General features: G+C 37.5%; 1 protein-coding gene across 8 annotated transcripts in view; it reads left to right on the forward strand.

Moving 5' to 3' along the window:
• The window catches only part of NUP98 (nucleoporin 98 and 96 precursor), a 120,425-nt gene that overhangs the window by 43,847 nt on the left and 49,263 nt on the right, over positions 1-27,315 (forward strand). For 6 of the 8 annotated variants that reach the window (XM_028115821.2, XM_028115820.2, XM_028115822.2 and 3 more), the window contains exons 12-16: positions 3,995-4,135; positions 9,714-9,847; positions 13,299-13,486; positions 23,736-23,852; positions 25,387-25,685. In XM_028115821.2, the coding sequence (XP_027971622.1) occupies positions 3,995-4,135; positions 9,714-9,847; positions 13,299-13,486; positions 23,736-23,852; positions 25,387-25,685 (879 nt within the window). The remainder of the gene's footprint in view (positions 1-3,994; positions 4,136-9,713; positions 9,848-13,298; positions 13,487-23,735; positions 23,853-25,386; positions 25,686-27,315) is intronic. The other 2 variants (XM_028115825.2, XM_028115828.2) reach the window with 1 other exon arrangement.

A 27,315-nucleotide genomic window follows, 5' to 3' on the forward strand; every position in this document is an offset into this window, starting at 1 on the left:
TTGTGGATATTAACTCTTTTGGGTTGTATGGTAGAGTTTTATTTGAACTTTTTAACTTATCCAAATTCTATCACATATATTTTACAAGAAATAAAAATTAAAAAGCTGTAGTTTTTGTGTAGTGTGAACCCTAATTTTAAGCAGAATATATCATCTGACATCAGTGTTCTCTTCTAATCCTGGAGGTAAAATTAGCTTTGGTGTGGGCACATTACAAGCTTTTTCAAGGGTAGTTTTGACCCTAGACAGTTTGTGAACCATAAACCTAAAGCTCAGGTAAGATGCTACTTTAATGTCTGTTACAGATATTTCCACCAAGTGTTTAAGTTTACCATTTAATTTTATGGTATCATCATGTACAAGTTTTATTTTTATTTTACTTTTTTTTAAAGGTTTTATTTATTTATTTGACAGAGACATAGCGAGAGAGGGAACACAAGCAGGGGGAGTGGGAGAGGGAGAGAGAAGCAGGCTTCCCGTGGAGCAGGGAGCCCGATGTAGGGCTCGATCCCAGGACCCTGGGATCATGACCTGAGCCGAAGGCAGACGCTTAACAACTGAGCCACCCAAGTGCTCCACAAGTTTTATTTTTATGTGGTTAAAGTTGTCATTCTTTCCTTTTTGGCTTCTAGGTTTTGCAGGTTATTAGCAGTGCCTTCTCCTATAGTCCCAAGTTATATAATGTCATATAGCTTTTTCTAATGCTATCATCTTCTCTTCCACAATAATGTAATTTCTCAACCTTTTTATTTATTTGAATATGTTCAGTTTTCCTTAAGTAGTTCTACCTCAGAGACAACAGGTAACATTTTTACTGCTGTAATATATTCCTCATTCGTGCTTTGTTTGTATAAACTAAAACCCAAATACAATCAGTAAAGAATTTTATGCCTCCAACCTTAGCAGCAGTAGATCATGTAGGGAAATGAGAGTTCTGTGAACCACGATGCATACACTTTTGGAATTCTTTGATGGTCACCTCTGCTAAAGCAGACTTTAGGCTTTGAGAGCGGTATGTCTTGAGATGTTATATGTAAATACCCACGTTCATGAACTCTGCATTTCATGATGTCACAAGTAGAATTGCACTGTAGCTTTGGGTGATGTCTTTTTGGGGCACTAGCTAAGTGGGTATTCTGTGCACCTTTTTTTTGAGTGATGGAGATTCATACTCCTTTTATTTTGAGAGATGGAGATTCAGACTCCTACCTCAGCAAAGGTAAAATTTCCTATAACAAATTTTCCTGTAAAAACATTTTGTGTTATTCTTTGGCGTGTGATATTTTCCCACCTGATGTGCTCGGACTAAGGAATACTCATTAAACCATGGGAGTATAAGTTTCTGATTTGACAGTGATATTAACTGTCATTGGCACTATCAATAGTATGGCATTTTCTCGGTAGTTACTTGATAATATTAAGAAATTTTAGTTCTTAAAAATTTTCCATGAAGTAATAAGTTTAAGGGTACATCTAGTAAAGTTCATTGTTACTAAGGTATACGCAGAAAAATTTACCCAAAGTAACAGATACCATAAATAAAATTAAATTTTAATGTTTATTAGAAGATCTCAAAAGGAATATAACCATTTTCGCTTTTCTCTTGAGTATCCTTGGAGTTTCTAGGGTCACTATTACCATGGTGCTCCCCATATATCTGCTTTATGATTCCTACAACTAATTATAAATACACTACATTTTATAAATTGACATTATCTTCCATCAGAATGTCCCTTAACTTGTGGACTATTAGTAGGTCCTTTCATTAAGCATAAAAATCCATTTGCATAATAGGAGATAGCTCTGGATAAAATGCATATTTTTCCTTTAATTGCAACAGTGTGCAGACAGGTCACTTTATGACAGTCTCTTTCCAGGTCACCTGAACCTCCCAATGCCTTTTTTATTCTTTTTTGGCTTACTGAAATAACAGTGGTTTTTAGACTGTTTCATGGTTCTTCATCAAGGACTGCTACAAAGGTGAGGAAAATACACCCATCCAGATGATAAATTTTTGTCCATTTTATCTTTTTATTTTTTTAAAAAGATTTCATTTGTCAGAGAGAGTGCGCACAAGCAGGGGGAGCAGGCAGAGAGAGAAGCAGGCTCCCCACTGAGCAAGGATCCTGATGCTGGACTTGATCCAGGACCCTGGGATCATGACCTGAGCCAAAGGCAGATGCTTAACTGACTGAACCACTGAGGCGTCCCTGTCTGTTTTATATATTTGGGTTTCTTCTAAGTTTTTGTTCAGGGGGTAAAGAGGTATTTGTTACCTGGAAAAATAAAGAATTCTGAAATTAATGCTATAAACTATGTCCTTCAAGGAAGTAATTTCAGTTTTTCTTGGAATTTTCACCAATTTCTAATGGTTTGCAACTTCTAAAGGAGTCTTATTTCCTATTCTAAAGCTGGGCTTTGGGAGAAGTAATCCCTTTGCTACATTGTTGTCTTCTTGTTATTAATGAGGTTATACAGTTAAGGAATGTTTTGTCCATTCAGTAGTTGCCCTCACTAATTTATATTGTATGGATTCTCTGAGTATAAACTTCCTGTTTTTTTTTTTTTATTGTAAAGCAGTTCATATTCGATTTTTTTTTTTTAAGATTTATTTTAGAAAGAGAGTGCAAGCAGGTGCAGAGGGAGAGGGAGAGAGAATCTCAAGTAGGCTCCACACTGAGTGCAGAGCCCAATGGGGGGCTTGATTTCACAACTCTGAGATCATGACCTGAGCTGTGAAATCAAGTTTTGGAAGCCTAACTGATTGAGCCACCCAGGTGTCCCTCCATATTTTTGACCTCTAAGTATTATATCTTTGAAATGATTTTATCTCGCTCAAGATGCATTGTTGCGTTAAAAGGAACTTTAGATCTTCTGAATTGCCAGTAACTTTTTGAGGAGGAGGTGATGGAAATTTTTAAAGAATTTTTGTGCCAATAATTTATTCTAAATAAATTCATCCCATTTTCACTGCCAACAACAAGATCCATAAGCAAGATTCATTAGGCTTTAAAACATAAGTTTCTGCAGTGGGTTTCCCCTTGGTGAAAATAAGTTTTTATTCCATCCGGTCTGATTCATGGTGAAACCTGAGTCTGCTCAGTAAGCACGTCACAAGGCATTTAGCTTTTTTTTTTTTTTTAAAGTTTTACTTATTTAAGTAATCTGTATACTCCAAGTGGGACTCAACTCATGACCACAAGATCAAGAATCACACTCTCCTCCAACTAAGCCAACCAGGTGCCCCCATTTAGCTTTTTATAAAACAAAACGTTTGTCTTGGTGTAGTTTGCATGAGATGGTATATTTGAAAGTGTTACTTTTGCTATTCAAAGATGTATTGGGTTTGATTTTCTATAGTTTAGCCTATAAGTTAGTCAAAAAGATGACATTGTGTTTGGTTCATCTGCATATTTTGATTTGCAAATACTGAAATTTAAGGAGACTTGATTATTTTTTAATTCTTTCAAACTCTGTATTACTATAGTGTAGCAGTTAGGAACCCTGATTGTATTGTCAGATGCACCAACGTTTGAACCTCATTTTCACCATTTACTACATTTGTGACATTGAGCTGATTACTAAACCCTCAGTTTTCTCATCTGTTAAATGTGGATATTTCCTACTTCAGACTTACGAAGATTAAGTGAGATACTAGCTAATATTTAATGAGTATTAGTATCTACCAATCCTCTTGTAAATATTTAATATGTGTTTATTCATTTTAACCTTAGGATAGATATCTGTGTATTACTATCTCATGTTATAGTTGAGGAAACTGAAGCACAGAGAGGTTAAATATTTTGCCTCTGATGTATATAATGTACTCAGCACAGTGCCTGGCAATAATTAGCATTTACTGTATTACATACTCTTGTTGAAATGAGTGGTCATTATGAAGTTTCCAAATGTATTATATTTTTAAATAACTGACCTCTGGCATAACATTCAAAGGATCTCCTGTGGCGCTTTTTCTTTCCTCTTGTCTCCATAGCTCTTGGTGCTGGACAGGCATCTTTGTTTGGGAACAACCAACCTAAGATCGGAGGGCCTCTTGGTACAGGAGCCTTTGGGGCCCCTGGATTTAATACTACGACAGCCACTTTGGGCTTTGGAGCCCCCCAGGCCCCAGTAGGTAAGTGTCAGTCACTTTAGAAGGCTTTGCTTAGTTTGTTTCTTGCTAATACTTGACTTGGTGACCTGATTTTCCTCCCAGTCCATCCCACCCCTACCAAAGCAGTACACAGACGCACATCATTAAACAGTCATGTGGTGCAGAAGGGCTTGTGATGGATCCTGGCCTTTTCCACTTCCCCACCCACGCCTCGTCCCCTAAAGAGACTGCTTTGTTATGGCCACTTTGTTTCCTGGTATATAGTTAAGTTCCTATCTCTAAATGATGTGCTTATGTTGCTTTGTTTTGCTTTATTTATTAAGCCTTAAATAAATTAAACTTGCTAATGGTAGATGAGAAATAGAGCTCACTTATCACCTACCTCTGTGTTCTTTATTCACTTTTCCTAATATACCTATGTTACTAAATACCCTAAGTTTAGTTTTATCTACTGGAGTATTTTTCGTGTTTCATTCATTTGAATACCCTTTCCTAGTTTTTGCCCTCTCTGCCTCCTACGTCTGTTATTATTTTTAACTTAAAATTAACTTTTTAGCTTAAATGTCTTTTTAAAAGAAATCCGTTGTATTGGAGATAAAAAACTGTTACCACCTGGCATAAATTAGAGTAAGTGAATGAGAGAGAGCAAGAGAAAGATGTACCATTGATATCATGATCCGCGTACCACATTTGGATAAGCCCTTTGCAAATTTAATATCATGATATCCCATACTATCATGATCCGTGTACCACATTTGGATAAGCCCTTTGCAAATTTAAGCCGGGTCCCTTCATACTTTTTCTTGTTCTGTCAACTGAGAGTATTTCTTGAGTCCTCTTGATCAAGTAAGGGTATTAGTGCCCTTTCTTATCCTTCTTTTTTTCCTCATTTCTTCTTTTGCCTTCTTTATATTTTCATATTGAAAGTGATGATGATGTATTCTGTCTATAATTATTACCTTCATCTTTTCTCTGATTAAAGAATAATTTAAAAGTTGTAAAGGCGAACACAGCATATTATTACAACTATGAAAACATTGCTGCCCAGCCACATACACCTTTTTTATACAGCTTTTTCTTTCTCCTAGAATTTCTAATTCTTTTTTCCCCTTGGATTACCAGTCCTTATCACCTTCCTGAACTGGTCCAAATTCTTAAGGGTGGTATCAGAATTCTTTTACACTGGATGTCACTCATTGATCCCTCTGTCCTTCCTCCTGCAGCAGTATGAACTCTGATTATTCCCTAGGCCTTCAGCATTGCTCCCAGTATTCCCTTCAGGGCTACTCAGTGGGAACCGCTCTGTCCTAGGTGTAGGTTTTTCCCTTTTATTTATTTCCTGAATTGTCTGGAATGTGTTTTTAAGTAAAGTGTATATGAAGGGTAAACTTTGATCACTTATAGGTCTGAAAATACCTTTTTTGTTCCTCATGCTTTAATGTTATGGAATTCTAGTGTGAAAATAATTTATCCTCAGAACTTGGACTGTATTTCTTGCATTAACCATTATGTGCTGTGAAGTCTAATGCTTTTCTGATTCTTGAGATGTGTTCAGCTACTACCCCCACAGGCATTTAGGATTGTCCCTTTGTCCTGAAATTTCACTGACTTGCTTATACCCTTTTTTTTTTTTAAGGTTTTTTTTTTTTGAGTGGGGGGAGGGGCAGAGGGAGAAGGAGAGAGAATCTTAAGCAGGCTCCACACCCAGCCCAGAGCCCGACATGGGGCTCTATCTCACAACCCTGAGATCATGACCTGAGCCAAAATCAAGAGTTAACCAGCTGAGCCACTCAGGTGCCCCCTTTCTAAATGCTTGATTTTTAAGCTGTGTTTCTACTTTTTAGGAGATTTCTGAATGTCTTCTAAATCATCATCGTTTTGAATTTTTATTTTCAGTTTAGCAAGAATTCTTTCTTATTCTCTGAAAGTTCCTTTTCTCAAGCATCTGGTTCTTAGATGCAATTTTTTCTTGAAACTTTGTTAATTGGCTTTAAAAAAAATTTTTTAGGACTTTTCTGTGCCTTAAATCTTCAGGATTATTTTTGCTTTGGTCCTACTCTTTAATGCTCTGTGATCTTTACCATTCATATTCAAGAATAAAATAATAAAAAGCTCACTGGCAGTTTATGTGTATGAGTAGAGCTTGTTTACCAGTTAAGTTTCACTTTAAGGTAAGTAGTCCAGGAACCACCTATTATCCAAGGGTCCTCTGATTGTTATATTCTTAGCTCTGGGATGATGCAGGTACTGAAACGAGTTGCCCTTGTTCTTTCCATATGTAAATTTGGTTTCATCAGAGGCACACTCTGATGTTTGGCTTATCTGTTGAGGATCAGGGATTAGGAAGGATGAAGGTATGGGTGTTTATATATGTACTTTGCATTGGTTCATCTCTCCTGCTTTCAGTCTCACTTCATCAAACTTGGTATCATTGAATCCCTAATCTTTCTGGGATTTTACAGGGCAGATATGCTCCACTTTGGGCTGTAATCCCCTATGAATGTACTCTAAGCTATCCTTCGCTCTATCCTGCTTTGTCACTCCTCTGTCCACTTCTTTCTCCTAGAAATTTGTTATATTTTCTCTTCTATTCATTTGTTATGTCCCATTCTTTGTCATTGTGGGTTATATAGATATATTTTAATTTGTTTTAAACATAGATTTTACATAGGGGCACCTGGGTGGCTCATTTGGTTAAGCATCTGCCTTTGGCTCAGGTCATGATCCTGGGGTCCTGCAATTGAGCCCCGCATCTGGCTCCTTGCTCATCAGGGAGTCTCCTCCCTCTCCCTCTGCTCCTCCTTCCCGTTTGTGCATGCACACTCACGTGCTCTCTCTTTCTCCCTCTCACTCACTCTCCTCTCAAATAAATAAAATCTTTTTTAAAAAACAGATTTTACTTAGATCTTTGGTGTGGAGGTGAATTAGAATTGTAATTTGAACATTAGAATAAGCTTTATCATTAAAAGTGATATTTTCACTTTTATTTCTTTTCCTTAGTTTTAGTTGTTTTCAGTAGGACATACCATAAATATTGTAACCTACCATTTTTACTTGGATAGTGTTTTGAATAGTTTGGGTTTTTAAAAAAATTTTTTTAAGTTTTATTTATTTAAGTAATTTCTACACCCAGCATGGGATTTGAACTCACAACCCTGAGATTAGGAGTAGCATGATCTTCTGACTGAGCCAGCCAGGCACCCCTTGAATGGTTTTTGATAATCCATCTTTTTCTGAAGTCAATTAAAAGTTCCTGAGATGAGCATTTAGTATTACAGTTACATATGGTACTGTTACCACACATTTAAAAGTAGCTGTATTGCCTTTTAGAATGTACATCTTTGCATCATAGGATGTTAGTTGGAAGGTGCTTTAGAGCTTATGTGAGTCCTCTCTTACTGTGGGAGTTCCTCAGTTACCGTTTTCCAAGTCAGTCTGGTCCATTGTTTAAGGTTGTTTAGAAACCAAAACATGCCTCCCTAGAATTTCCACTCAGTGATTCTACTTTTACCTCCTAAGCTAAGCAAACCAGTTTGTTACAGTTTCTTTGCAGTAACCCTATTGTCTTTCTTCCAGATAAAATATCATCAGGCTTTTCTATTCTCAGACTTTATTTTTTATACTTTTTCCTGTGCCTTTAATCATTTGGTCATGATGTGGCTTTTCAGTATGTTTTCAAATTACTGTGACCGGAATTGACTAACACAAATGGTAGCTTAACTAGTGCTTATGTTTGATTGTTCTCTTATTTTTGCTAACATATCAGCTCTCTTATCTATATTTTTAAATAATACAGTCAACTTAGAGAATATTTCATATTTAAGCATACAAAAATAAAAACATCCTATTCACACACTTTTCCTAATTACGTTTGGATTTGTTAAAGGAGTTCTTATTCTTTTGAGTAAGCCCAGATGGGGTGACCTATTATACTTGTTAATGATGGGATCAGCTGGTACGTGTCAGTGTTATTTTTAATGGATAATTGCCTGTCAAGTAACTGACTAGTGAATATTAGAATTCTTACAAAAACATCCAGGTTTTCTTGAGTCTCCTTGAATAGTCCGTAGAATAACATTTATGCTGTTGTTGTGTGGCATTCTGTACTGAAGCTACTTTATTATATTTTTTTTCCTCACTGATACTTAAATTGGATTTAGGAACATCATACACATGATTTGCTGTGTGCTCTTTAAATTGACATCTCTGGGTTTCACAGTCTTGAGCAAACTTGTACTCTCCCCTTACATATTAGCATACAGTTTTAGTATTTAATTAATACATCTGATTTTAAGAAAGCTTAATTTGACTAAGGTGGATTTACCCCCTTTTTCGTTACTTAAGCTTTAGCTCTCTGTTCTGGGTTTGTTGTTGCTGCTGTTGTGTTTTTTTTCTCCCTGTTGTATCAAAATTTTCCAAATGTTTTGTTTGAGGGATTCCTTCAATGTGGATTATCTTATTATGTTTTGGCATTAGCCTTGTTTTAAACACTTATAAAGGAAAAAAGTGTTTTTATCTCTAAAATTACTTAGGTGTGATTTGATTTTTTTTTTTAAATGAGTATTTTTGGAACTATTTTGCCAAGAGGTTTCTTCGTCAATCAGGGTATAACGCAGATAGTTGTGGGGGTTTTCTTGTTTATTTTTTACTGTGTGTGATTATAGATCATTCCTTTTCTGTTCCCTAAATTCTCTGTGACTATTGACATGTTTTTACACTTTAAAAGAAAATTAGACTAATTGGAGTGATATTTTTTCTTTCAATTTTTACTTGAATATAATATGAATATTAAATGTAAATAATAAACATAATAAGGACACCTTTACAGCCATTTTCATTTTTTGTTTTCCACTTTCTTCCTCAATAATCTTAGTATACTTAATATTTTTCATTCTGGAATTTTTACTTACTAAATTAAATCAAAGGTATTTCCTTATTTCCACCGTGAAACACATTGTCATTATTTTTAATAACTATTTAACCCACCATGTTGATGTATCATGATTTTTACAGCTATTAATATTGGGTATAGGTTGTTTCCAAGTCCTAACAATTACAGATAATATTTATTGAATATTTACAAGCATTTCTTTGTTTCTAGTTTATTTAAACCCTTGGGTTAAATTTCCATGATTGAAATGAGTAGGTTAAAAAATAAAAAAACAGTATTTGCTTTATGTACTGTCCTATTATTTCTTTTAGGCAGAGTAAGTCAATTTATAATGTGTCTAGAAGTTAAAGACTATAATTCTTTTGCTATAGCTGATACATATACAACTAATAGATACTGAGGTAGATAGAAAATATTTCTTCAAGGTTGTTTAAATTGCATTTCATTGATTATTAGTGACAACGAACACCTAAGTAAAATTTTTTGTGTGTTGTCTTTTATGAAATGCCTCTTCATATCTTTTACCCATTAGTTTCTTTGGTTGTTGATTTTCTTCACAGTTTGCTCCTCTGCTCTCCACCAATAATGCCATTGAGTGAGTCTGAACATTTTGAAGACGTCTCCAAAATGATTCTGTGTTCTCTTGCTATAATTGCATTGGATCCCTGGACTGACATCTTCCTTTCTCTTTTCTTTTTTTTCAAAAAGCTTTGACAGATCCCAATGCTTCTGCTGCCCAGCAAGCTGTTCTCCAACAGCACATCAATAGTTTAACATACTCACCTTTTGGAGACTCTCCTCTCTTCCGGAATCCCATGTCAGACCCTAAGAAGAAAGAAGAGGTAATTTTTTTTTAATTTTTTATTGTTATGTTAATCACCATATATTACATAATTTGTTTTGGTGTAGTGTTCCATGATTCATTGTTTGTTCATAACACCCAGTGCTCCATGCAGAATGTGCCCTCTTTAATACCCATCACCAGGCTAACCCATCCCCCTACACTCCTCCCCTCTAGAAACCTCAGTTTGTTTTTCAGAGTCCATCATCTCTCCTGGTTCGTCTCCCCCTCTGACTTACTCCCCTTCATTCTTCCTCTCCTGCTATCTTCTTTTTCTTTTTTTTTTTCTCAAAATATGTTGCGTTATTTGTTTCAGAAGTACAGATCTGTGATTCAACAGTCTTACACAATTCACAGCGCTCACCATAGCACATCTTCCCCAATGTCTATCACCCAGCCACCCCATCCCTCCCACCCCCGACCACTCCAGCAACCCTCAGTTTGTTCCTGAGATTAAGAATTCCTCATATCAGTGAGATCATATGATACATGTCTTTCTCTGATTGACTTATTTCACTAAGCATAACACCCTCCAGTTCCATCCACGTCGTTGCAAATGGCAAGATCTCATTCCTTTTGATGGCTGCATCATAATCCATTGTGTATATATACCACATCTTCTTTATCCATTCATCTGTCGATGGACATCTTGGCTCTTTCCACAGTTTGGCTATTGTGGACATTGCTGCTATAAACATTGGGGTGCACGTACCCCTTCGGGTCCCTACATTTGTATCTTTGGGGTAAATACCCAGTAGTGCAATTGCTGGATCGGATGGTAGCTCTAATTTCAACTGTTTGAGGAACCTCCATACTGTTTTCCAGAGGGGTTGCACCAGCTTGCATTCCCACCAACAGTGTAGGAGGGTTCCCCTTTCTCCACATCCCCGCCAACATCTGTCGTTCCCTGACTTGTTAATTTTAGCTATTCTGACGGGTGTGAGGTGGTATCTCATTGAGGTTTTGATTTGGATTTCCCTGATGCCGAGCGATGTTGAGCACTTTTTCATGTGCCTGTTGGCCATTTGGATGTCAAGAAGAGGTAAATTTAAGGATGCTTTTGTAAAGTTTATTCTCAGATCAAGAGGAACTAAATGTGGAGAATATAATTTCTTAATAAGCCTAAGCAGAGTTAGGTGTAATTAAGTTTTTAAGACACATTATTTGTGCTTTTCACTGAGCCAGGAGATAGATTTTGTTTGCTGTATCTGGAAGGCAGCATGACTAAAATAGTGAAATGAACACTGGACTGAAGGTGAGGGCTGAGACTTTTCATTAACTCTGAAATAAGGCATATATTATTATTCCCATTTTATAGTTGAGCAAACTAAGGCTCAGGCTGATTTTCTGAAAATCATAATATTCTTAAGTGGCATATCAATATCTTTTCTCCTGGTTTCTACAGTTAACTTTCTCTTAATTTTTTATGCTCTAGTGTCAGAGAAATGATCTTCTGCTCACTGTGGTGTGGGTTAAAAGTAGGCTTTGGTCTGTTTAATCCTTGTGTTACCATGTACAATGAGCATGTCTTCGCTTCTGAATGTGTTTCTTCATCTGTAAAATGGGGATAGTAATACTGTTTAATCTTGAGAATTAAGTGAGATAATGCATACCTGGTTTATTTATAATAAGTTGGTCAGTCTACAGATACTATTGCTCAGTTATTTATGTCATTTCATTTCTCCCTCACTGGTTTTTTGAATTAACCCTATAACTAGATATAAAGAGAAGTAAGATAGGAATTTAAAGTGCTTTTTAACATGCTGCATAAATATAAGTTTTGCTTAGATGAAAATTTTGTGTGGGACATCCAGGTGGCTTGGTCAGTTAAGTGTCTGACTCTTGATCTCAGCTCAGGTCTTGATCTCAGGGTCATGAGTTCAAGCCCTGCCCTGGGCTCCATCCTGGGCATGGAGCCTACTTTAAAAAAGAAAAGAAAATTATGTGTTATTTGTGCAGCATAATTACAGGCCTAAATATGTGCTAGTCACTGTGTTCAGTACTGAGGATACAAAATGAAAACAACTTATCTTCTAAGTTATCATCTTGCTATTTATTTAGTCAGGAAGATTGGATCTGTTAATGTGTTTTTTTTTTATTATTTTTATTTTTTTAAAGATTTTATTTATTTGACAGAGAGAGACACAGCAAGAGAGGGAACACAAGCAGGGGAAGTGGGAGAGGGAGGAGCAGGGAGCCTGATGTGGGGCTCGGTACCAGGACCCTGGTATCATGACCCAAGCCAAAGGCAGACGCTTAACGACTAAGCCACCCAGACGCCCCTGTTAATGTGTTTAAATTTACTCAAGCTCAATATAGTAAATACAGTAATAAAATAACCCATTAGCTGATGAATGGATAAACAAAGTGTGTGTGTGTGTATGTTTATGTATATATATGATGAAATGTCAGTCATAAAAAGGAATGAAGTACTGATAATGCGCTACATACAACGGGTGAACCTTGAAAACATTATGCTGGGTGAAAGAAGACAGACACAAGAGGCCACGTGATTCCATTCATATAAAATGCTTAGAATATGCAAATTTACTGAGACAAAGTAGATTCATGTTTGCCTAGGGAAACTGGAATTGGAGGCACAACATTTCTTTTTGGAGTGAGGGGAATGTTCTGCACTTATATAGTGGTGATTCTTGCACAACTTAGTAGATATACTAAAGCCCCCTGAATAGTTTGCTTTAAAATGGTGAATATTATGTTAAGGAAGAGTGTAGATTTTGGGGTGAGTTTGATAAGGCTTTGCAAAAGAGGTAACATTTAACTTTTTTTGAGTATATATGGAGAAGTTGGTAGATCTAGGTTAAGACATTCCAAGCAATGACACACAATTGTGAGAGATCACTAAAAAGATCTAGGAAGGTTCATTGTTGCTGAAGTGTAAACAGTCTGCATTGTAAAGAGAAACAGACTGTGACAGGGTTTTATATGTTAGACATTGTTGTTTCAAATGGTTATATAATCCCATGTATAATGTTTAGTAGGAAAACAAATCTATAACATCCAGCAGATGTTATAGAAAATAATAAAGGTGCCATCAAAATCAACCTAAAGTCTTATTTTAGTTGTATGTCTCTTCTACTAACTTGTAATTTCCTCAAAAATCAGGGAAAGTGATTTCATTATTTTTATTGCCAGTACTTAGTGTTTGACTCATGGCAACTACCAATGTTTACTAAATGCTGAATAAATGCCAGCTAATAACCATTTTTTAAAGAGTGATTTGGATTGGACAGAAGTCGAGTATTAATTCATGGGTGCATCTCAGTTTATTTTGAAGTTTAAGATTTTTGGTTTAGTTGAAAAATAAACAGAGGTATCTAATTGGATAAATGGCAAAGATATTTGAACTCTGTTCTTAAGATTTTTTTTTTTAAGGCCAAATAATGCATTTGAGTTAAACTGGAATTTTCCTTGATGCTTTTGTTTTTCAGAGATTGAAACCAACAAATCCAGCAGCCCAGAAGGCTCTCACTACACCTACTCATTATAAACTAACACCCCGCCCTGCCACCAGAGTTCGACCAAAGGCTTTACAAACAACAGGCACGGCCAAGTCACATCTCTTCGATGGGCTAGATGACGATGAGCCATCCTTAGCCAATGGAGCATTCATGCCCAAGTGAGTTTATTTTTGTTAACATAAATTAAAAGTAAATATTAATTTAAACTAAGTACAAAATAATATGTATTTACCTAAATGTAGTACAAATGATGTAAGCTTAGGTTTTTGTTTGCTTAAAGATTTATCTATTTATCTATTTATTTTAGAGGGAGAAAGAGAGCATGGACATGCTCGAGTAGGGGAAGGGGTGGAGGGAGAGAATCTTCAAGCAGACTCCCCACTGAGCACAGAGCCCAAACCCTGGAAGCTCGACCCAGGGCTCTATCCTGTGACCCATGAGATAGTGGCCTGAGCCAAAACCAAGTCAGACCCTTAACCGGCTGAGCCACCCAGGCACCCCTGTTTTTAATTTGAAAAATAGAGAATATCACAAATAATAAAAGTGGCCTGATAGTTCTTCAAGGATAACCATGGTTAACATAAAAATATTTTTACTGTTTTACTAATATGCATGTTTTTTTGTTTTATTTTGAGATTTTAGTGCTTACATAATTTTAAGCAGAAGACACTTTTTTCTTAAAACTTATATTGGCCAAACCAATTAAGAATATCTCTACATAATTTTATGTACGGAGCCTGTTTTCCTCTCACTCTCCTTCCGGCTCACGCTCACTCTCTCTTAAATAAATAAAATCTTTAAAAGAAATATACATACACACACACACACACACACACACACAGTGGACTGGTGCTTCAGAAAAAATGGAAAGTCCAATTTTATATATTTCTTAGCACATAATTGGACTATTTTGAAGTCAGGGACAGTGTATTATTCATGTTTATGTCCCAGTATTTAGGAATTTTTTTGGCACAGAAAGGATTAGGGTGGGAAGGTATACATTTTGCTAATAATACCACCTCTATCCCCTTCCTGGCTTCCACTTCTGCATTCTTCCTCTCAACAGTCTTTGCTTCGTGGATCAGAACTATTTTAGAAGAGTTCATCTCTCTTTCCTTGATTCTTCAATTGGCTTGCAGGAACCCCATAGCCCCCTGATTTTCTTCCTACTGTATTGGTTGCTCCTTCTGTCTACTTCGCTGGTTCCTCTTCTCAGCCTTTTAAAATTGGAATGCCTCTGAGCTTAGTTCTTGATCACATTTTCTTTACTGTCTCCCAGAGTGATTTAATTTAGTTTCATAGCTTTATATGTCATTTATAGTCATTTATAGTCTGATGATTTCTAACCTTTTATCTCCACCCCAGACTTTTCTCCCAAACTCCAGATTTTTATACCCAGCCCCACCCAACATCTCCACTTGGATGTCTAAAAGATATTTATTTCAAAATTAACATGGCCAACACTGAACTCCTCATCTTCTACCTCACACCTGTTCCATCCATAGCCTTCCCTATCTCAGATAACTGTGTTTCCATCATTCTAGTTGTTCAGGCCAGAAACTTTGGAATCATCCTTGACTTCTTTCATATATCCCACATCTGAAGCATCAGCAAATCTTCTTTGTTGAACCTTCAAAAATTACCTAGTATCTGACCAATTTACCACTTTCACTGTTACTAACTACCCTGATCCAAGCTATCATCATCTTTCTTTTTCTTTTTTTTCCCCCCAAGATTTATTTTTAAGTAATCTCTATACACAGTGTGGGGCTTGAATTCAACCCTGAGATCAAGAGTCACATGCTCCACCAGTTGAACCAGCCAGGCGCCCCTCAAACCCATCATCATCTCTTGACTGAATTACTACAATATTCTCCTGATCTTTCCAGCTTTACCCTTACCCCTTTGCGTTCTGTCCTAAATATAGCCAGCACAGTGGTCTCTTTGAAGTGTAAGGCATATCATGTCACTTTTCTGTCCAAAATCCTGTGGTGGTTCATATTTTACTCAGAGTAAAGGCCAAATTCCTTACAGTGGTGTGTAAGGTGCTGTAAGATCTGATCTTGTTTGGTAACTTCCTTGTGAAGACATCTACTACTCTCTGTTGTTTACTCCACTCTGATTTTAGTGCTTCCTTGCCACTGTTAGGACAGGAAAGGCATGCTCTTGCCTTTCAGTCTTTGCCATACTTGTTCTCTTTGCCTGGAACACTTCTCCCCGTAAGTCCATATATTAATTCTCACTGTTTACTCACATATCCCCTCAACGAAGACTACTCTAACCCGTCTGTTTAAAATTGCACCCATCTTTTCTCTTGTCAGCATTCCCCACATTCTTATCATCTTTTCTCTTTTTTCCTCCTACCTTCTAATAAAATTTATTTTTTTTTATATTTTTCATCTGTTTTTTCCCTCTGGAACATAAGCTCTATATAGGTAGGTACCTTTGCCCCATGTTGGGTATAGAGATTATTTAAAAATAAATCTTGGGTAAAAAAAGAAAAAGAATGCATCTTAGGAGGCATAAAGGAGCTAAGTAAGAGTATAGAATCCCAGTTATAGGATCGAGGGGCTCCCTATAAGAGATGGAGGTCATCTAAGCCAACAGATAAGAGGGGATGGAGATTGGAAAAGTCTTTTGAGTTTATCCTCTCACCTTGTTAGAATCTAGAATTTAATCTTAACTGTATTTAACTATCTAAAGGAAATGGCATATGCCCCTATTCACTTCCTAACCAGGCCTTGGGCTATCACTTTATAGCTCTGTAAACAGTTCCCATATCGTACCACAGAAGGTAAAGGATTCATGAAGGACTTTAGGAGTATGGCTACCCCTAGAACAGTATTCTGTTTGCTCTGAAAGATGAATTTGGTAGATTGACAGTGTGAGAACCTTATCAGTGCCGTGTCTTTTTCCTTCTGCCTTTTCATACTAGTCAGAGGAAAGTTACTATAGAGCAAGCCAGTATTTTACTTACTCTGAATGGTAATTTGAAAATATTCTTTGATTCATCTGTTCCTTCCTTCATTCAACAAACATTTATCAAGTAACTACTAAGTCCCAAGTGTGGTAGGCATTGGGAATGCAGCTATTAACAAGACACATTCCTCCATCACTGAATTCAGTCTGTGAGGGGAGAGAGATGTTGACAGCACAAGTGAGACAAGTGACAGAGAGGAGTGGTAGAGATTGCCACTGTGGGGGAGAATGATGAAGGAAAGCTGCTCTGAGGATGTTTAAAGTGAGGAGGGAGGGGCACCTGGCTGGCTCAGTCAGTCAAGCATGTGACTTTGGATCTCAGGGTTGTGAGTTCCGAGCCCCACGTTGAGCATAGAGATTATTATTATTTTATTATTATTTTAAATATTTTATTTATTTATTTGACAGAGAGACAGCGAGAGTGGAAACACAAGCAGTGGGAGTGGGAGAGGGAGAAGCAGGCTTCCCACTGAGCAGGGAGCCCAATGCGGGGCTCGATCCCAGGACCCTGGGATCATGACCTGAGCTGAAGGCAAGACGCTTAACAACTGAGCCACCCAGGCACCCCGAGCATAGAGATTACTTTAAAAAAATAAAAATAAAAAAGAGGGATAGGGAGGACTGTTGGGCAGAGGGAATATTTTGCTATGTTTCTGGTTTTAAGTATGCCTATTTTTTTTAAGTGGATATTTATTTTCCAGTATTCTTTTTTTTTAAGATTTTTATTTATTTATTTGAGAGAGAGATTGAGAGAGAGTACGAGAGGGGGGAGGGTCAGAGGGAGAAGCAGACTCCCCGTGGAGCAGGGAGCCCGATGCGGGACTCGATCCCAGGACTCCAGGATCGTGACCTGAGCCGAAGGCAGTCGCTTAACCAACTGAGCCACCCAGGCGCCCCTCCAGTATTCTTTTGAATGATTGTTTCAGACACAACTTAACTTGACCGAATGGTATTCTATCATGTATTTACCAAATTAGAGCTCTTTTCCATTTACTTAAAATACTAGAAAATACAAGTCATTGTCTGGCGATGGTAGAGGAAGAGATTTTGGAAGGTTCATACAAGGAGTATGAGGAAACATTTCGGTATGATGACTATGTTGTTTTTCTGGTTTGTGATAATGGTTTCACTGGTGTATACAGAGGTCAGGGCTTATCAAATTGTATAATATAGTATGTGCAGTTTACTGTATGTCAATTATGCACTAGTAAATGTAGCAAGGTTTGTGGGATACAAGTTCAATATATAAAAGTCAATTTTATTCCTGTGTACCTTTATAGCTATATTCCTATAAGCCAGTTGAGGGCAGTGACATAACTGTGGCAAAATACATGAATCTGCCGTTTATTTTTACTTATGAAGTATTTCATTGTGGAAATAAATCTAGTCTTTGAAGTCACATAGGTTTGCTTTACCACAATAGTGTTTCTATACTTCTGTTTGTACCTGTCTAATTTGATATTCCTGATCTGGTCCTCTTCGCTTTTGCCTGGCACTATTCTTAACGTTTTATGTTGATTCCTTGTCTTCTAGTTGTAAGTATATTCTTCATGTGAATTTTTTTGTTGGGGGGGCAGCAAAGCAAGGTTTATTGAGCAATTTATTGAGCAATAGCAAAAGTGATAGTACAAAGCTCCTAAGGAGGGAGGGGACCTGAAGGGATTGCCCCTTGTGAAATATTATAATCAGTCCCCCACCCTGGTTCCTGTGCTTTAGTCCACTGGATCTGGTGTTTTTTATGATTGCCAAGTTGTCCCATCTCTGGCTGGTGGAGGCCCTTTTACGTTTCTCCTAAGTTCTTCCCACACAGGCTCTGATAGTGTTTGGTAACTTCCTTGCTTGTTAGGATTCACTGTGTAAAATTCTGTTCAGGAGTTTTTTGCCATTGTGTTCATCACTTAGATTGGCGTGAATGTTCCTTTCTTACCTGGTTTTGTTATAAAGTTTATGCTGACCTTATAAACAAATCGGGGAGTATTTTTTCTATTTTCTGGAAGAGTTTATGGTAAGATAGGCCCTTTTTTTGGGTTTTTGTTTTCAATAAATGTGGGGTACCAGTGAAGACATAGGGTCCTGAAGTCATATTTGTAGTAAGGCTTGTTTTTGGTTTTGGGTTTTCTCTTAATTATTAATTTATATAGGGTGCCTGGGTGGCTCAGTTGGTTAAGCGACGGCCTTCGGCTCAGGTCATGAGGATCGAATTCCCGCATCGGGCTCCCTGCTCAGCGGGGAGTCTGCTTCTCCCTCTAACCCTACCCCCTCTTGGGCTCTCTCTCTCTCAAATAAGTAAATAAAATCTTTAAAAAAAATTAATTTATATAAAAGTTAATAGGGCTATTAAGCTTTTAATTTTTTGCATTAACTTTTGGCAAATTATGTTTTTATATTCAACTAAAATTTTGAATTTATGGAATAAAGTTAAAAAGTATCCTTACTGTCTTTTTCATTTCAGTAGAATCTATGGAGTTATCCTCATTTTCATTTCTGACAAGGGTTTTTTTTATGCCTTCCCTTTTTCTCAGTCTGGTTAGGGATCTTCCATTTTATTGATGATTTCAAAGAACTAACATTTGGCTTTTATTGATGCTCCCATTTCTGATTGTTTTCTATTTTAGTAATTTTTTAATTTTATATTTTCACCAACATTTCACTTCATTTTGTCTTTAGTTCCTTCCTTTCCCCCTCCCCTTTTTTTGGTATTTAATTTTTTGTCCTTTTTCTAAGTGGATGCGTAGCTTTTTGATTTTCAGCCTTCCTTCTTCCCAGATATATGCATTTAAAGATAAAAATTTTCCTTTAGGGCGCCTGGGTGGCTCAGTTGGTTAAGCGACTGCCTTCGGCTCAGGTCATGATCCTGGAGTCCTGGGATCGAGGCCCACATCGGGCTCCCTGCTCAGCAGGGAGTCTGCTTCTCCCTCTGACCTCTCGTGCTCTCTATCTCTCATTCTCTCTCAAAAAAATAAATCTTTAAAAAATTTTTTTCTTTAGTTCAGCTGTATTTGTATTCTCTAAGTTTTGATACGGAGTACTCTTACCATTCAGATAATGATTATACATGCTAATAAAATTCTTTCTGATTTTTATGGCCAGGGGTGTTGAGCCTTAGGTTATATACGAGTGTAAATTCCTAACATGAGATTTTTTTTTTTTAAGACTTTATTTATTTATTAGAGAGAGAGAGCATGAGAGGGGGACGGTCAGAGGGAGAAGCAGACTCCCTGCTGAGCAGGGAGCCTGATGTAGGACTCAATCCTGGGACTCCAGGATCATGACCTGAGCCGAAGGCAGTTTTAACCAACTGAGCTCCCCTTAACATGAGATTTTTAAGTGATCATTTTGTTAATGATTTCTAGCTTATGGGCAAAAACGGTATTCCAGGTGATTTTGAGTCTTTGGATTTTGTGGCTTGCTTTAATGGTCCAGCATACGGCTAGTTTTCATAAATACTCCATTTTCACTTGAAAAGAATATGTATTTTATAGTTGTTGGGTATGGTGATCTTGAATTAGACCAAACTTGCTAATCATTTAGGTCTTTTATATTCATACTGATTTTTCCCCTTTTTTTGTTTGTTTGGATATTTTGGTTACTTTATTTCCTTAAATTCTAATATAATAAAAAATGAACACATCTACAGTTTTCCTAAATTTATCCATTTTTTAAAAAGATTTATTTATTTGAGAGAGAGCATGAGATGGGGGAGGGTCAGAGGAAGAAGCAGACTCCCTGCTGAGCTGGGAGCCTGACTCCAGGCTTGATCCTGGGGACTCTGGGATCATGACCTGAGCTGAAGGCAGATGCTTAACTGACAGCCACCAAGGCCTCCCTTATTTTATCCATTTTAATATTTAACAGCCTTTACAAACATGTGTCTGAATCACTTGTATTTTACTTAAGGTTTTTTTTTAAATTATTATTTCTTACTGTGGTAAAATGCATATAAAAATGGTTAAAGTGATAAATTTTATGTTAAAAATGCACATGCAGGGTGCCTGGGTGGCTCAGTCATTAAGCGTCTGCCTTCGGCTCAGGTCATGATCCCAGAGTCCTGGGATCGAGTCCCACATTGGGCTCCCTGCTTGGCAGGAAGCCTCCTTCTCCCTCTCCCACCCCCTGCTTGTATTTCTGCTCTTGCTATCTCTCTCTCTGTCAAATAAATAAATAAAATCTTTAAAAAAAAATGCACATGCAGTAATTCTCTGTTTTCTCATTCCAGTCCCCGTTAACCTCTTTATTGCTTTCTGTCTGCGTGAATTTGTTTATTTTAGGGAATACAAGGGGAGTCATACAATATTTATTCTTTTCATGTCTGGATTATTTTACTTGGCATAATGTTCTTAATATTTATGATGTTGTAGCATGTATCAAAACTTCATTTCTTGGGGCATCTGGATGGCTCAGTTGGTTAAGCATCTATCTGCCTGTGGCTCAGGTCATGAACCCAGGATCCTGGGATTGAGCCCTGTGTCAGGCTCCCTGCTCAGCAGGGAGTCTGCATCTCCCTCTCCCTTTGCATTTCCCCTGCTGGTGCTCTCTCAGACATGCTCTTCTCTCTCAAATAAATAAAATATTTTTTAAAACTTCATTTCTTTTTAAGGCTGAATAATATTCCATTCTTTGGATATACCACATTGTGTTTATCCATTCATCTGTTGATGGACATTTGGGTTGTTTCCATCTTTTAGCTATGTGAATAGTGCTGTTATGAACATTGGCGTACGAGTATCTTTTTGACTCCCTGTTTTCAGTTATTTTGAATATATATCTAGAATTGGAATTGTTTGGTCATACATTAATTCTATATTTAACTTTTTGAGGAGCTATCGACTGTTTTCTACAACAGCTGCACCATTTTACATTCCCAACAGCAGTGCAGGTTTCCATTTTCTCCATTTTCTTGTCAGCACTTTATCTCTTTTGTTTATTATAGCCATCCTAGTGGGTGTGAAGAGATATTTCATGCTTATAATTTGCATTACCTTTATGACTAATAATGTTGAATATCTTACCATTTGCTTATTGGCAATTTATTTTCTTTGAAGAAATACCTTGTCTCGTTTTGTGTCTTCTTAAAAAATTGTTTTATTTTAGTTACTATATTTTCATAATTGTTAATGGCAGTAATTAGAGTTCAAAGATGATAATTTCAGAGATTTTTTTTCTTTTTATATTTTATTTATTAGAGAGAGAGAGCATGAGCTGGGGGGAGGGGCAGAGAGAGAGAGAGAAGCAGATTCCCCACTGAGCAGGGAACCCAACCCAACACGGGGTTCAATCCCAGGATCCTGGGATCATGACCTGAGCCAAAGACAGACACTTAACTGACTGTGAGCCACTCAGGCATCCCTGACTTTCAGAGAATTTTTACTTTTTTATGGTAGGTGCTTATTGAGATGAGTGAAAGTTGAACTTGTGATTTTATGTTTTTTACTTTTAGTTCTCTCTTAACTCCGGGGGTAGAGATTTTCCAGGTCCCAACACAGAACAAGCAGCATTCACTAGTGCCCCCAACCTCTTGGTGGCTCTAGACTCCAGTTTCTGTCTCTCTAGTCCTTTAAGACTGTCAAGCAGACCAACTGCCTCTTAACCTTCCTCTTGGAATCAGAAAAGGTGGCAGGAAGAAAGCAACCCTGAATGACAGACACCTTGCTGTGCCAATGCCCTTCAGTGCTGGCTCGGTCCTTTTTTACTATCTTGCTGGCTCTTGACACCTAAGAGAGCTCTGGGTTTTCTAGTTATCCTCTCTGGGAAGATTGGTTGGCATCACCCAGGCTGTCATTAATAGGAAGGCAAGTTTTAATTTTCATGGAAATAACAATTCTTTATTGTCAAGTGCTTATTTCATTGGCTTATTTAATATATATTTATGTCATTATAATAAGTATAACTAGCATGCATGCGTTTGGAACAAATGCTACTGATGATTGTTAACCATATAACTCAGTTGTTGAGATTAGAAATAAACAAGAGTGGTCTGCTACTTGTTTGTTTTTTTAATTATTTTTTGAACAATTTATTAGAGAGAGCACATGCGCAGGAGGGAGGGGCAGTCCCAAGTGGACTCAAGACCCTGAGGTAACGATCCAAGCTGAAGCCAGGAGTTGGACACTTAACCAACTTCGTCATCTAGGTGCCTCATGTAGTTTTTTTTTTTTTTTAAGATTTTTTTAAATTTATTTGACACAGAGAGAGAAATGGAGCGGGGTGGGGGGCAAAGGGAGAGGGAGAAGCAGACTCCCCACTGAGCGGAGAGCCTGATGCTGTGCTCAGTCCCAGGATCCTGGGATCATAACCTGAGCCGAAGGTGGATGCTTAACTGACTGAACCACCCAGGCGCCCCTGTAGTTTGTTTTTTTAAATAGGGAATAGAGCACATTAGTTAATCCAGGGAGCTTTTTTTTTTTTTTTTAAGATTTTATTTATTTATTTGACAGAGAGACACAGCGAGAGAGGGAACACAAGCAGGGGAAGTGGTAAAGGGAGAAGCAGACTCCCCGCCAAGTAGGGAGCTTGATGCGGGGCTTGATCCCAGGACTCTGGGATCATGACCTGAGCCGAAGGCAGATGCTTAACGACTGAGCCACCCAAGCGCCCCAATCCAGGGAGTTTTTAAGTGGAGGTTGGATAAGAGATCTCCTCTATGAAGCTTATATATGATAGAGGTTTTTGCCTTAAGTAAACCTACTGTATGTACACCTGAAATTTGCATCATTGGATGTCAGGGTTTTTTCTCCTTTTCTTTCTCGTCATCTTTAAAAAAGAAATCTTAATCAGCAAATGCCTCTTTCCTATTTTCTTCAAGGCAGCACGCCAGGTTCTGTGAGGAGACAGTCATGAATCCTGACTGTCAAGAAAGGAAGAAAATGTTTAAAGACGAAGAAGTTATTTAAAGAAGTAATTGAAATATAAGACATAGTATGATGGGTTAACTAAGTGTCTGGGTATAATATTCAGGGTTCACAGAAGGAGGACTGTTTTCAAGGAGATTTCCCACTTTTTTTTTTTTTAAGATTTTATTTATTTATTTGAGAGAGAATGAGAGATAGAGAGCACGAGAGGGAAGAGGTCAGAGGGAGAAGCAGACTCCCTGCTGAGCAGGGAGCCCGATGCTGGACTTGATCCCGGGACTCCAGGATCATGACCTGAGCCGAAGGCAGTCGCCCAACCAACTGAGCCACCCAGGCGCCCTCCCACTTTGTTTTGAATATACTTAGGTTATTCTTCCAAACACTAGAGTGTAATATATTTGAGACCTTATATTCTGGTTATGTATTAAACATTGTGAGTTGAACTTGTTAGGTCATTTTTAGATATGTAAGAGCCGAACAAGAATGCTCTTTTTGACTAGTTTTTAAGATAATGTTAGTTATGTAATTATGTGTGCCTGAGGTTTTTTTTTTTTTTTTTCCCCCTTTGGTCTCTTTATAGGAAGAGCATTAAGAAGTTGGTTTTGAAAAACCTTAACAATAGCAATCTCTTCTCTCCTGTTAATCGTGACTCAGAAGATCTAGCTTCACCATCTGATTATCCAGAAAATGGGGAGAGGTAAACCGAATTTTGTTTTGGGTTGTTCTAGTAGAGCACCCTGTTCTCATTTTGAAGAGATTCTGAGCTTGGAATTTATTTATTTTATGAAAATTTATGAAGTTTGGTGAATGTGGCATAGTATTACAGATAATAGCACCTAGAAATTAATCATGTTTTTGCTTTTTGAGTACTTTAGACCTTAAAATTATTGGAGATCTTCTGATTCAGTTCTACGTAATTATTTTGATATCCATGTGTCATTTTGGACAGGGTTCTCATACATTTGACACCCCTTTCCCCCCTTTAAAATAAGGGATGTCTTATTTGTGATAATTATCAAACTGATGCATAGTCATTGTAACTACACCAAAAAAATAAGTATATAAGTGTATAAAGGAGGAAGTAGAAATATACACAATAATCCTTAATAGTTTGATGTATATTCTTACAGTTTAGAAATTTATTTATATAGATACATTGTAGAGACTAGGCATGACAGAATATTTTATAGCCTGCTTATTTCCACTTATTTTAAATGCATTTCTATATCAATATATCTGCCTCTTTTAAAAAAAAAAGATTTTATTTATTTATTTGACAGAGACACAGCGAGAGAGGGAACACAAGCAGGGGGAGTGGGAGAGGGAGAAGCAGGCTTTCCATGGAGCAGGGAGCCTGATGCGGGGCTTGATCCCAGGAGCTTGGGATCATGACCTGAGCCGAAGGCAGATGCTTAACGACTGAGCCACCCAGGCGCCCCTCTGCCTCTCTTTTTTAATGACTTTAATAGCCGTCTTTGTGAATATATGATAATTAGTTCCCCATTGGAGGACATTTAGATTATTTTGGTAATCTTTTTTTTTTTTTTTTGAAGATTTTATTTATTTGACAGAGAGGGAGCACAAACAGGGGGAGTGGGAGAGGGAGAAGCAGGCTTCCCGCTGAGCAGGGAGCCCAGTGCGGGGCTCGATCCCAGGACCCTGGGATCACGACCTGAGCTGAAGGCAGACACTTAAAGACTGAGCCACCCAGGAGCCCCTGTTTTGGTATTCTTATATTCAAAATAATGCCTCAGTGAAAAATTCTATATACATCCTTGCGCTCCTGCGGGGTTTTTTTTCTTCCTTGGATAAAATTCTAATTTAATGTTTCCTTAATGAAGCATAATACCTTGCTGATGATAATATTAAAAATCTAAAATTTTTTTTTTGAAATTTACCACTCTTTGACCTTATATAGTAGAATGCCTTTTTTCTTTCTTTTTTTTTTAACTAAAAATTGGGATGCTCAGATTCATTCATTCATGAAAGTAGATGAGTTGTGATCTGATCATGAAAATAGATCATGTAATCTACAGCCAGATTTCCTGTGTTAAAATCCCAACTCTAGCACTTAAAGAGTTTTTTTAATTTGGGCAAGTTATTTTATTTTTCTCTGTCAGTTTAAATATATTTTTAATATGTAGAATTACTCAGTAAAGGTTCAGTGAGGGTTGGCTGTTATCATTGTTATAAAGGGCTCAGATACCATTTGTTTCTTTTCTATTTTTCAGATTCAGTTTCCTGAGCAAACCTGTTGATGAGAACCATCAGCAGGATGGAGATGATGATTCTCTTGTGTCACATTTTTATACTAACCCTATTGCCAAACCCATTCCTCAAACCCCAGAGAGTGCTGGAAATAAACACAACAGCAGCAGCAGTGTGGATGATACCATTGTTGCATTAAACATGCGTGCTGCCTTGCGAAATGGGCTGGAAGGAAGCAGTGAAGAGACCTCTTTTCATGAGGAGTCACTGCAGGATGACCGAGAAGAAATAGAAAATAATACTTACCATATGCATCCAGCAGGTCAGATACAAATTGATACATGGGTAATGTTTTACCAGTCATTTGAGACCTCTTACTTTTCACAGATTTTCAATTTGCTGGAAGTCAGCTACCTGAACTTTTAATTAAATGTCTTTATTACTTTTTTTTGTTTTTACAGATTTTATTTATTTAACACGGAGAGAGAGAGGGCAGGAACGCAAGCAGGGGCAGTGGGAGAGGGAAAGGCAGGCTTCCCGTGGAGCAGGGAGCCTGATGCGGGACTCTATCCCAGGACCCTGGGATCATGACCTGAGTCGAAGGCAGACGCTTAACAACTGAGCCACCCAGGCGCCCCATGTCTTTATTACATTTTATAGACGTTAACATTTAAACACTTTTCACCTATGTTTTGTTTGATTTTTTTTTTTTTAAGATTTTATTTCTTTCTTTGACAGAGCACAAGCAGGGGGAGAGGGAGAAGCAGGCTCCCCGCTCAGCAGAGAGCCCAACACAGGGCTTGATCCCAGGACGCTGGGATCATGACCTGAGCCGAAGGCAGACACTTAACCAACTGAGCCACCCAGGTGCCCCTGAAGATTTTATTTTTAAGTAATCTCTACATTCAGCTTGGGGCTCAAACTTACAACCCGGTATCAAGAGTCACGTGCTCCACTGACTGAGCCAGCCGGGCACCCAGCTTGTCATTTTTTCTGTGTTGACATAATATCACATTTGGGCTTTGATGAGTGTAATCTCATTCCTTTTTTTTACTGAGATACAATTTATATGTAGTGAAGTAAACAGATCTTAAGTGTTTATTTCAATGAATTTTGACATATATACTTGGTATATATAATGGAAAGTGGAAAGTTTTTTTATGTCCCCATTCCCAGAAGTCGACTGCAGTCCAGTCTCTTTCACATAGACTAGTTTTGCTTATTCTTGAACTTTATATAAATGGAATCATACTATCTATACTCTTTTTGACTCTATATTTTTGAGATTCCATCCCTGATATATCAACAGTTCATTCTTTTTTATTGCTGAGTGATATTCCATTATTATATATATGCTACACTTGGTTTATCTGTTCTCTGTTAGTGAACATTTGGATTGTTTTATAGTTATTCTTGAAGTGTCTGTGAAATTTTTCTGCCTCTAATTATCTTAGTGCCTTCATATAGATCTTCTGGTCACTTGGTGCCCTGAGGAAACAACTGTATATTTTCACATTAAGAATCCAAGTATCTATATTTGTGTATATCTACATGAAATTATTTTGATACTACATCTGTTTTTCAAATACCCAGTCTAGATTTTTTTTATTCTTATTTTTCTCATTGACCTTGTTTGTCACCTTCCAATTTAAAATTCCTTTCGTGGGGCACCGGGGTGGCTTAGCCGGTTAAGTGTCCAACTCTTGATTTTGGCTCAGGTTATGATCTCAGGGTCGTGGGATCGAGCCCACAGTCAGGCTCTGTGCTCAGTGGGGAGTCTGCTTGGGATTCTCTCTCTCCCTTTGCGCTCCCTCCCTCCTGAATACATGCTGGCTCGCTCGCTCTCTCAAATAAATTTTTTTTTTTTAAATATTGAGTTTGGCGTTATAGTTCTGCCTCTACCACTGAATCAGTGCAGGTTTTTTCCACGTTGGGTTTTGTATAGAATAAAA

The sequence above is a fragment of the Eumetopias jubatus genome, unplaced genomic scaffold, assembly GCF_037043125.1.
Source record: "Eumetopias jubatus isolate StellerSeaLion01/CBP00866 unplaced genomic scaffold, mEumJub1_p1.0 scaffold_13, whole genome shotgun sequence".
NCBI classification, from domain to species: domain Eukaryota; kingdom Metazoa; phylum Chordata; class Mammalia; order Carnivora; family Otariidae; genus Eumetopias; species Eumetopias jubatus.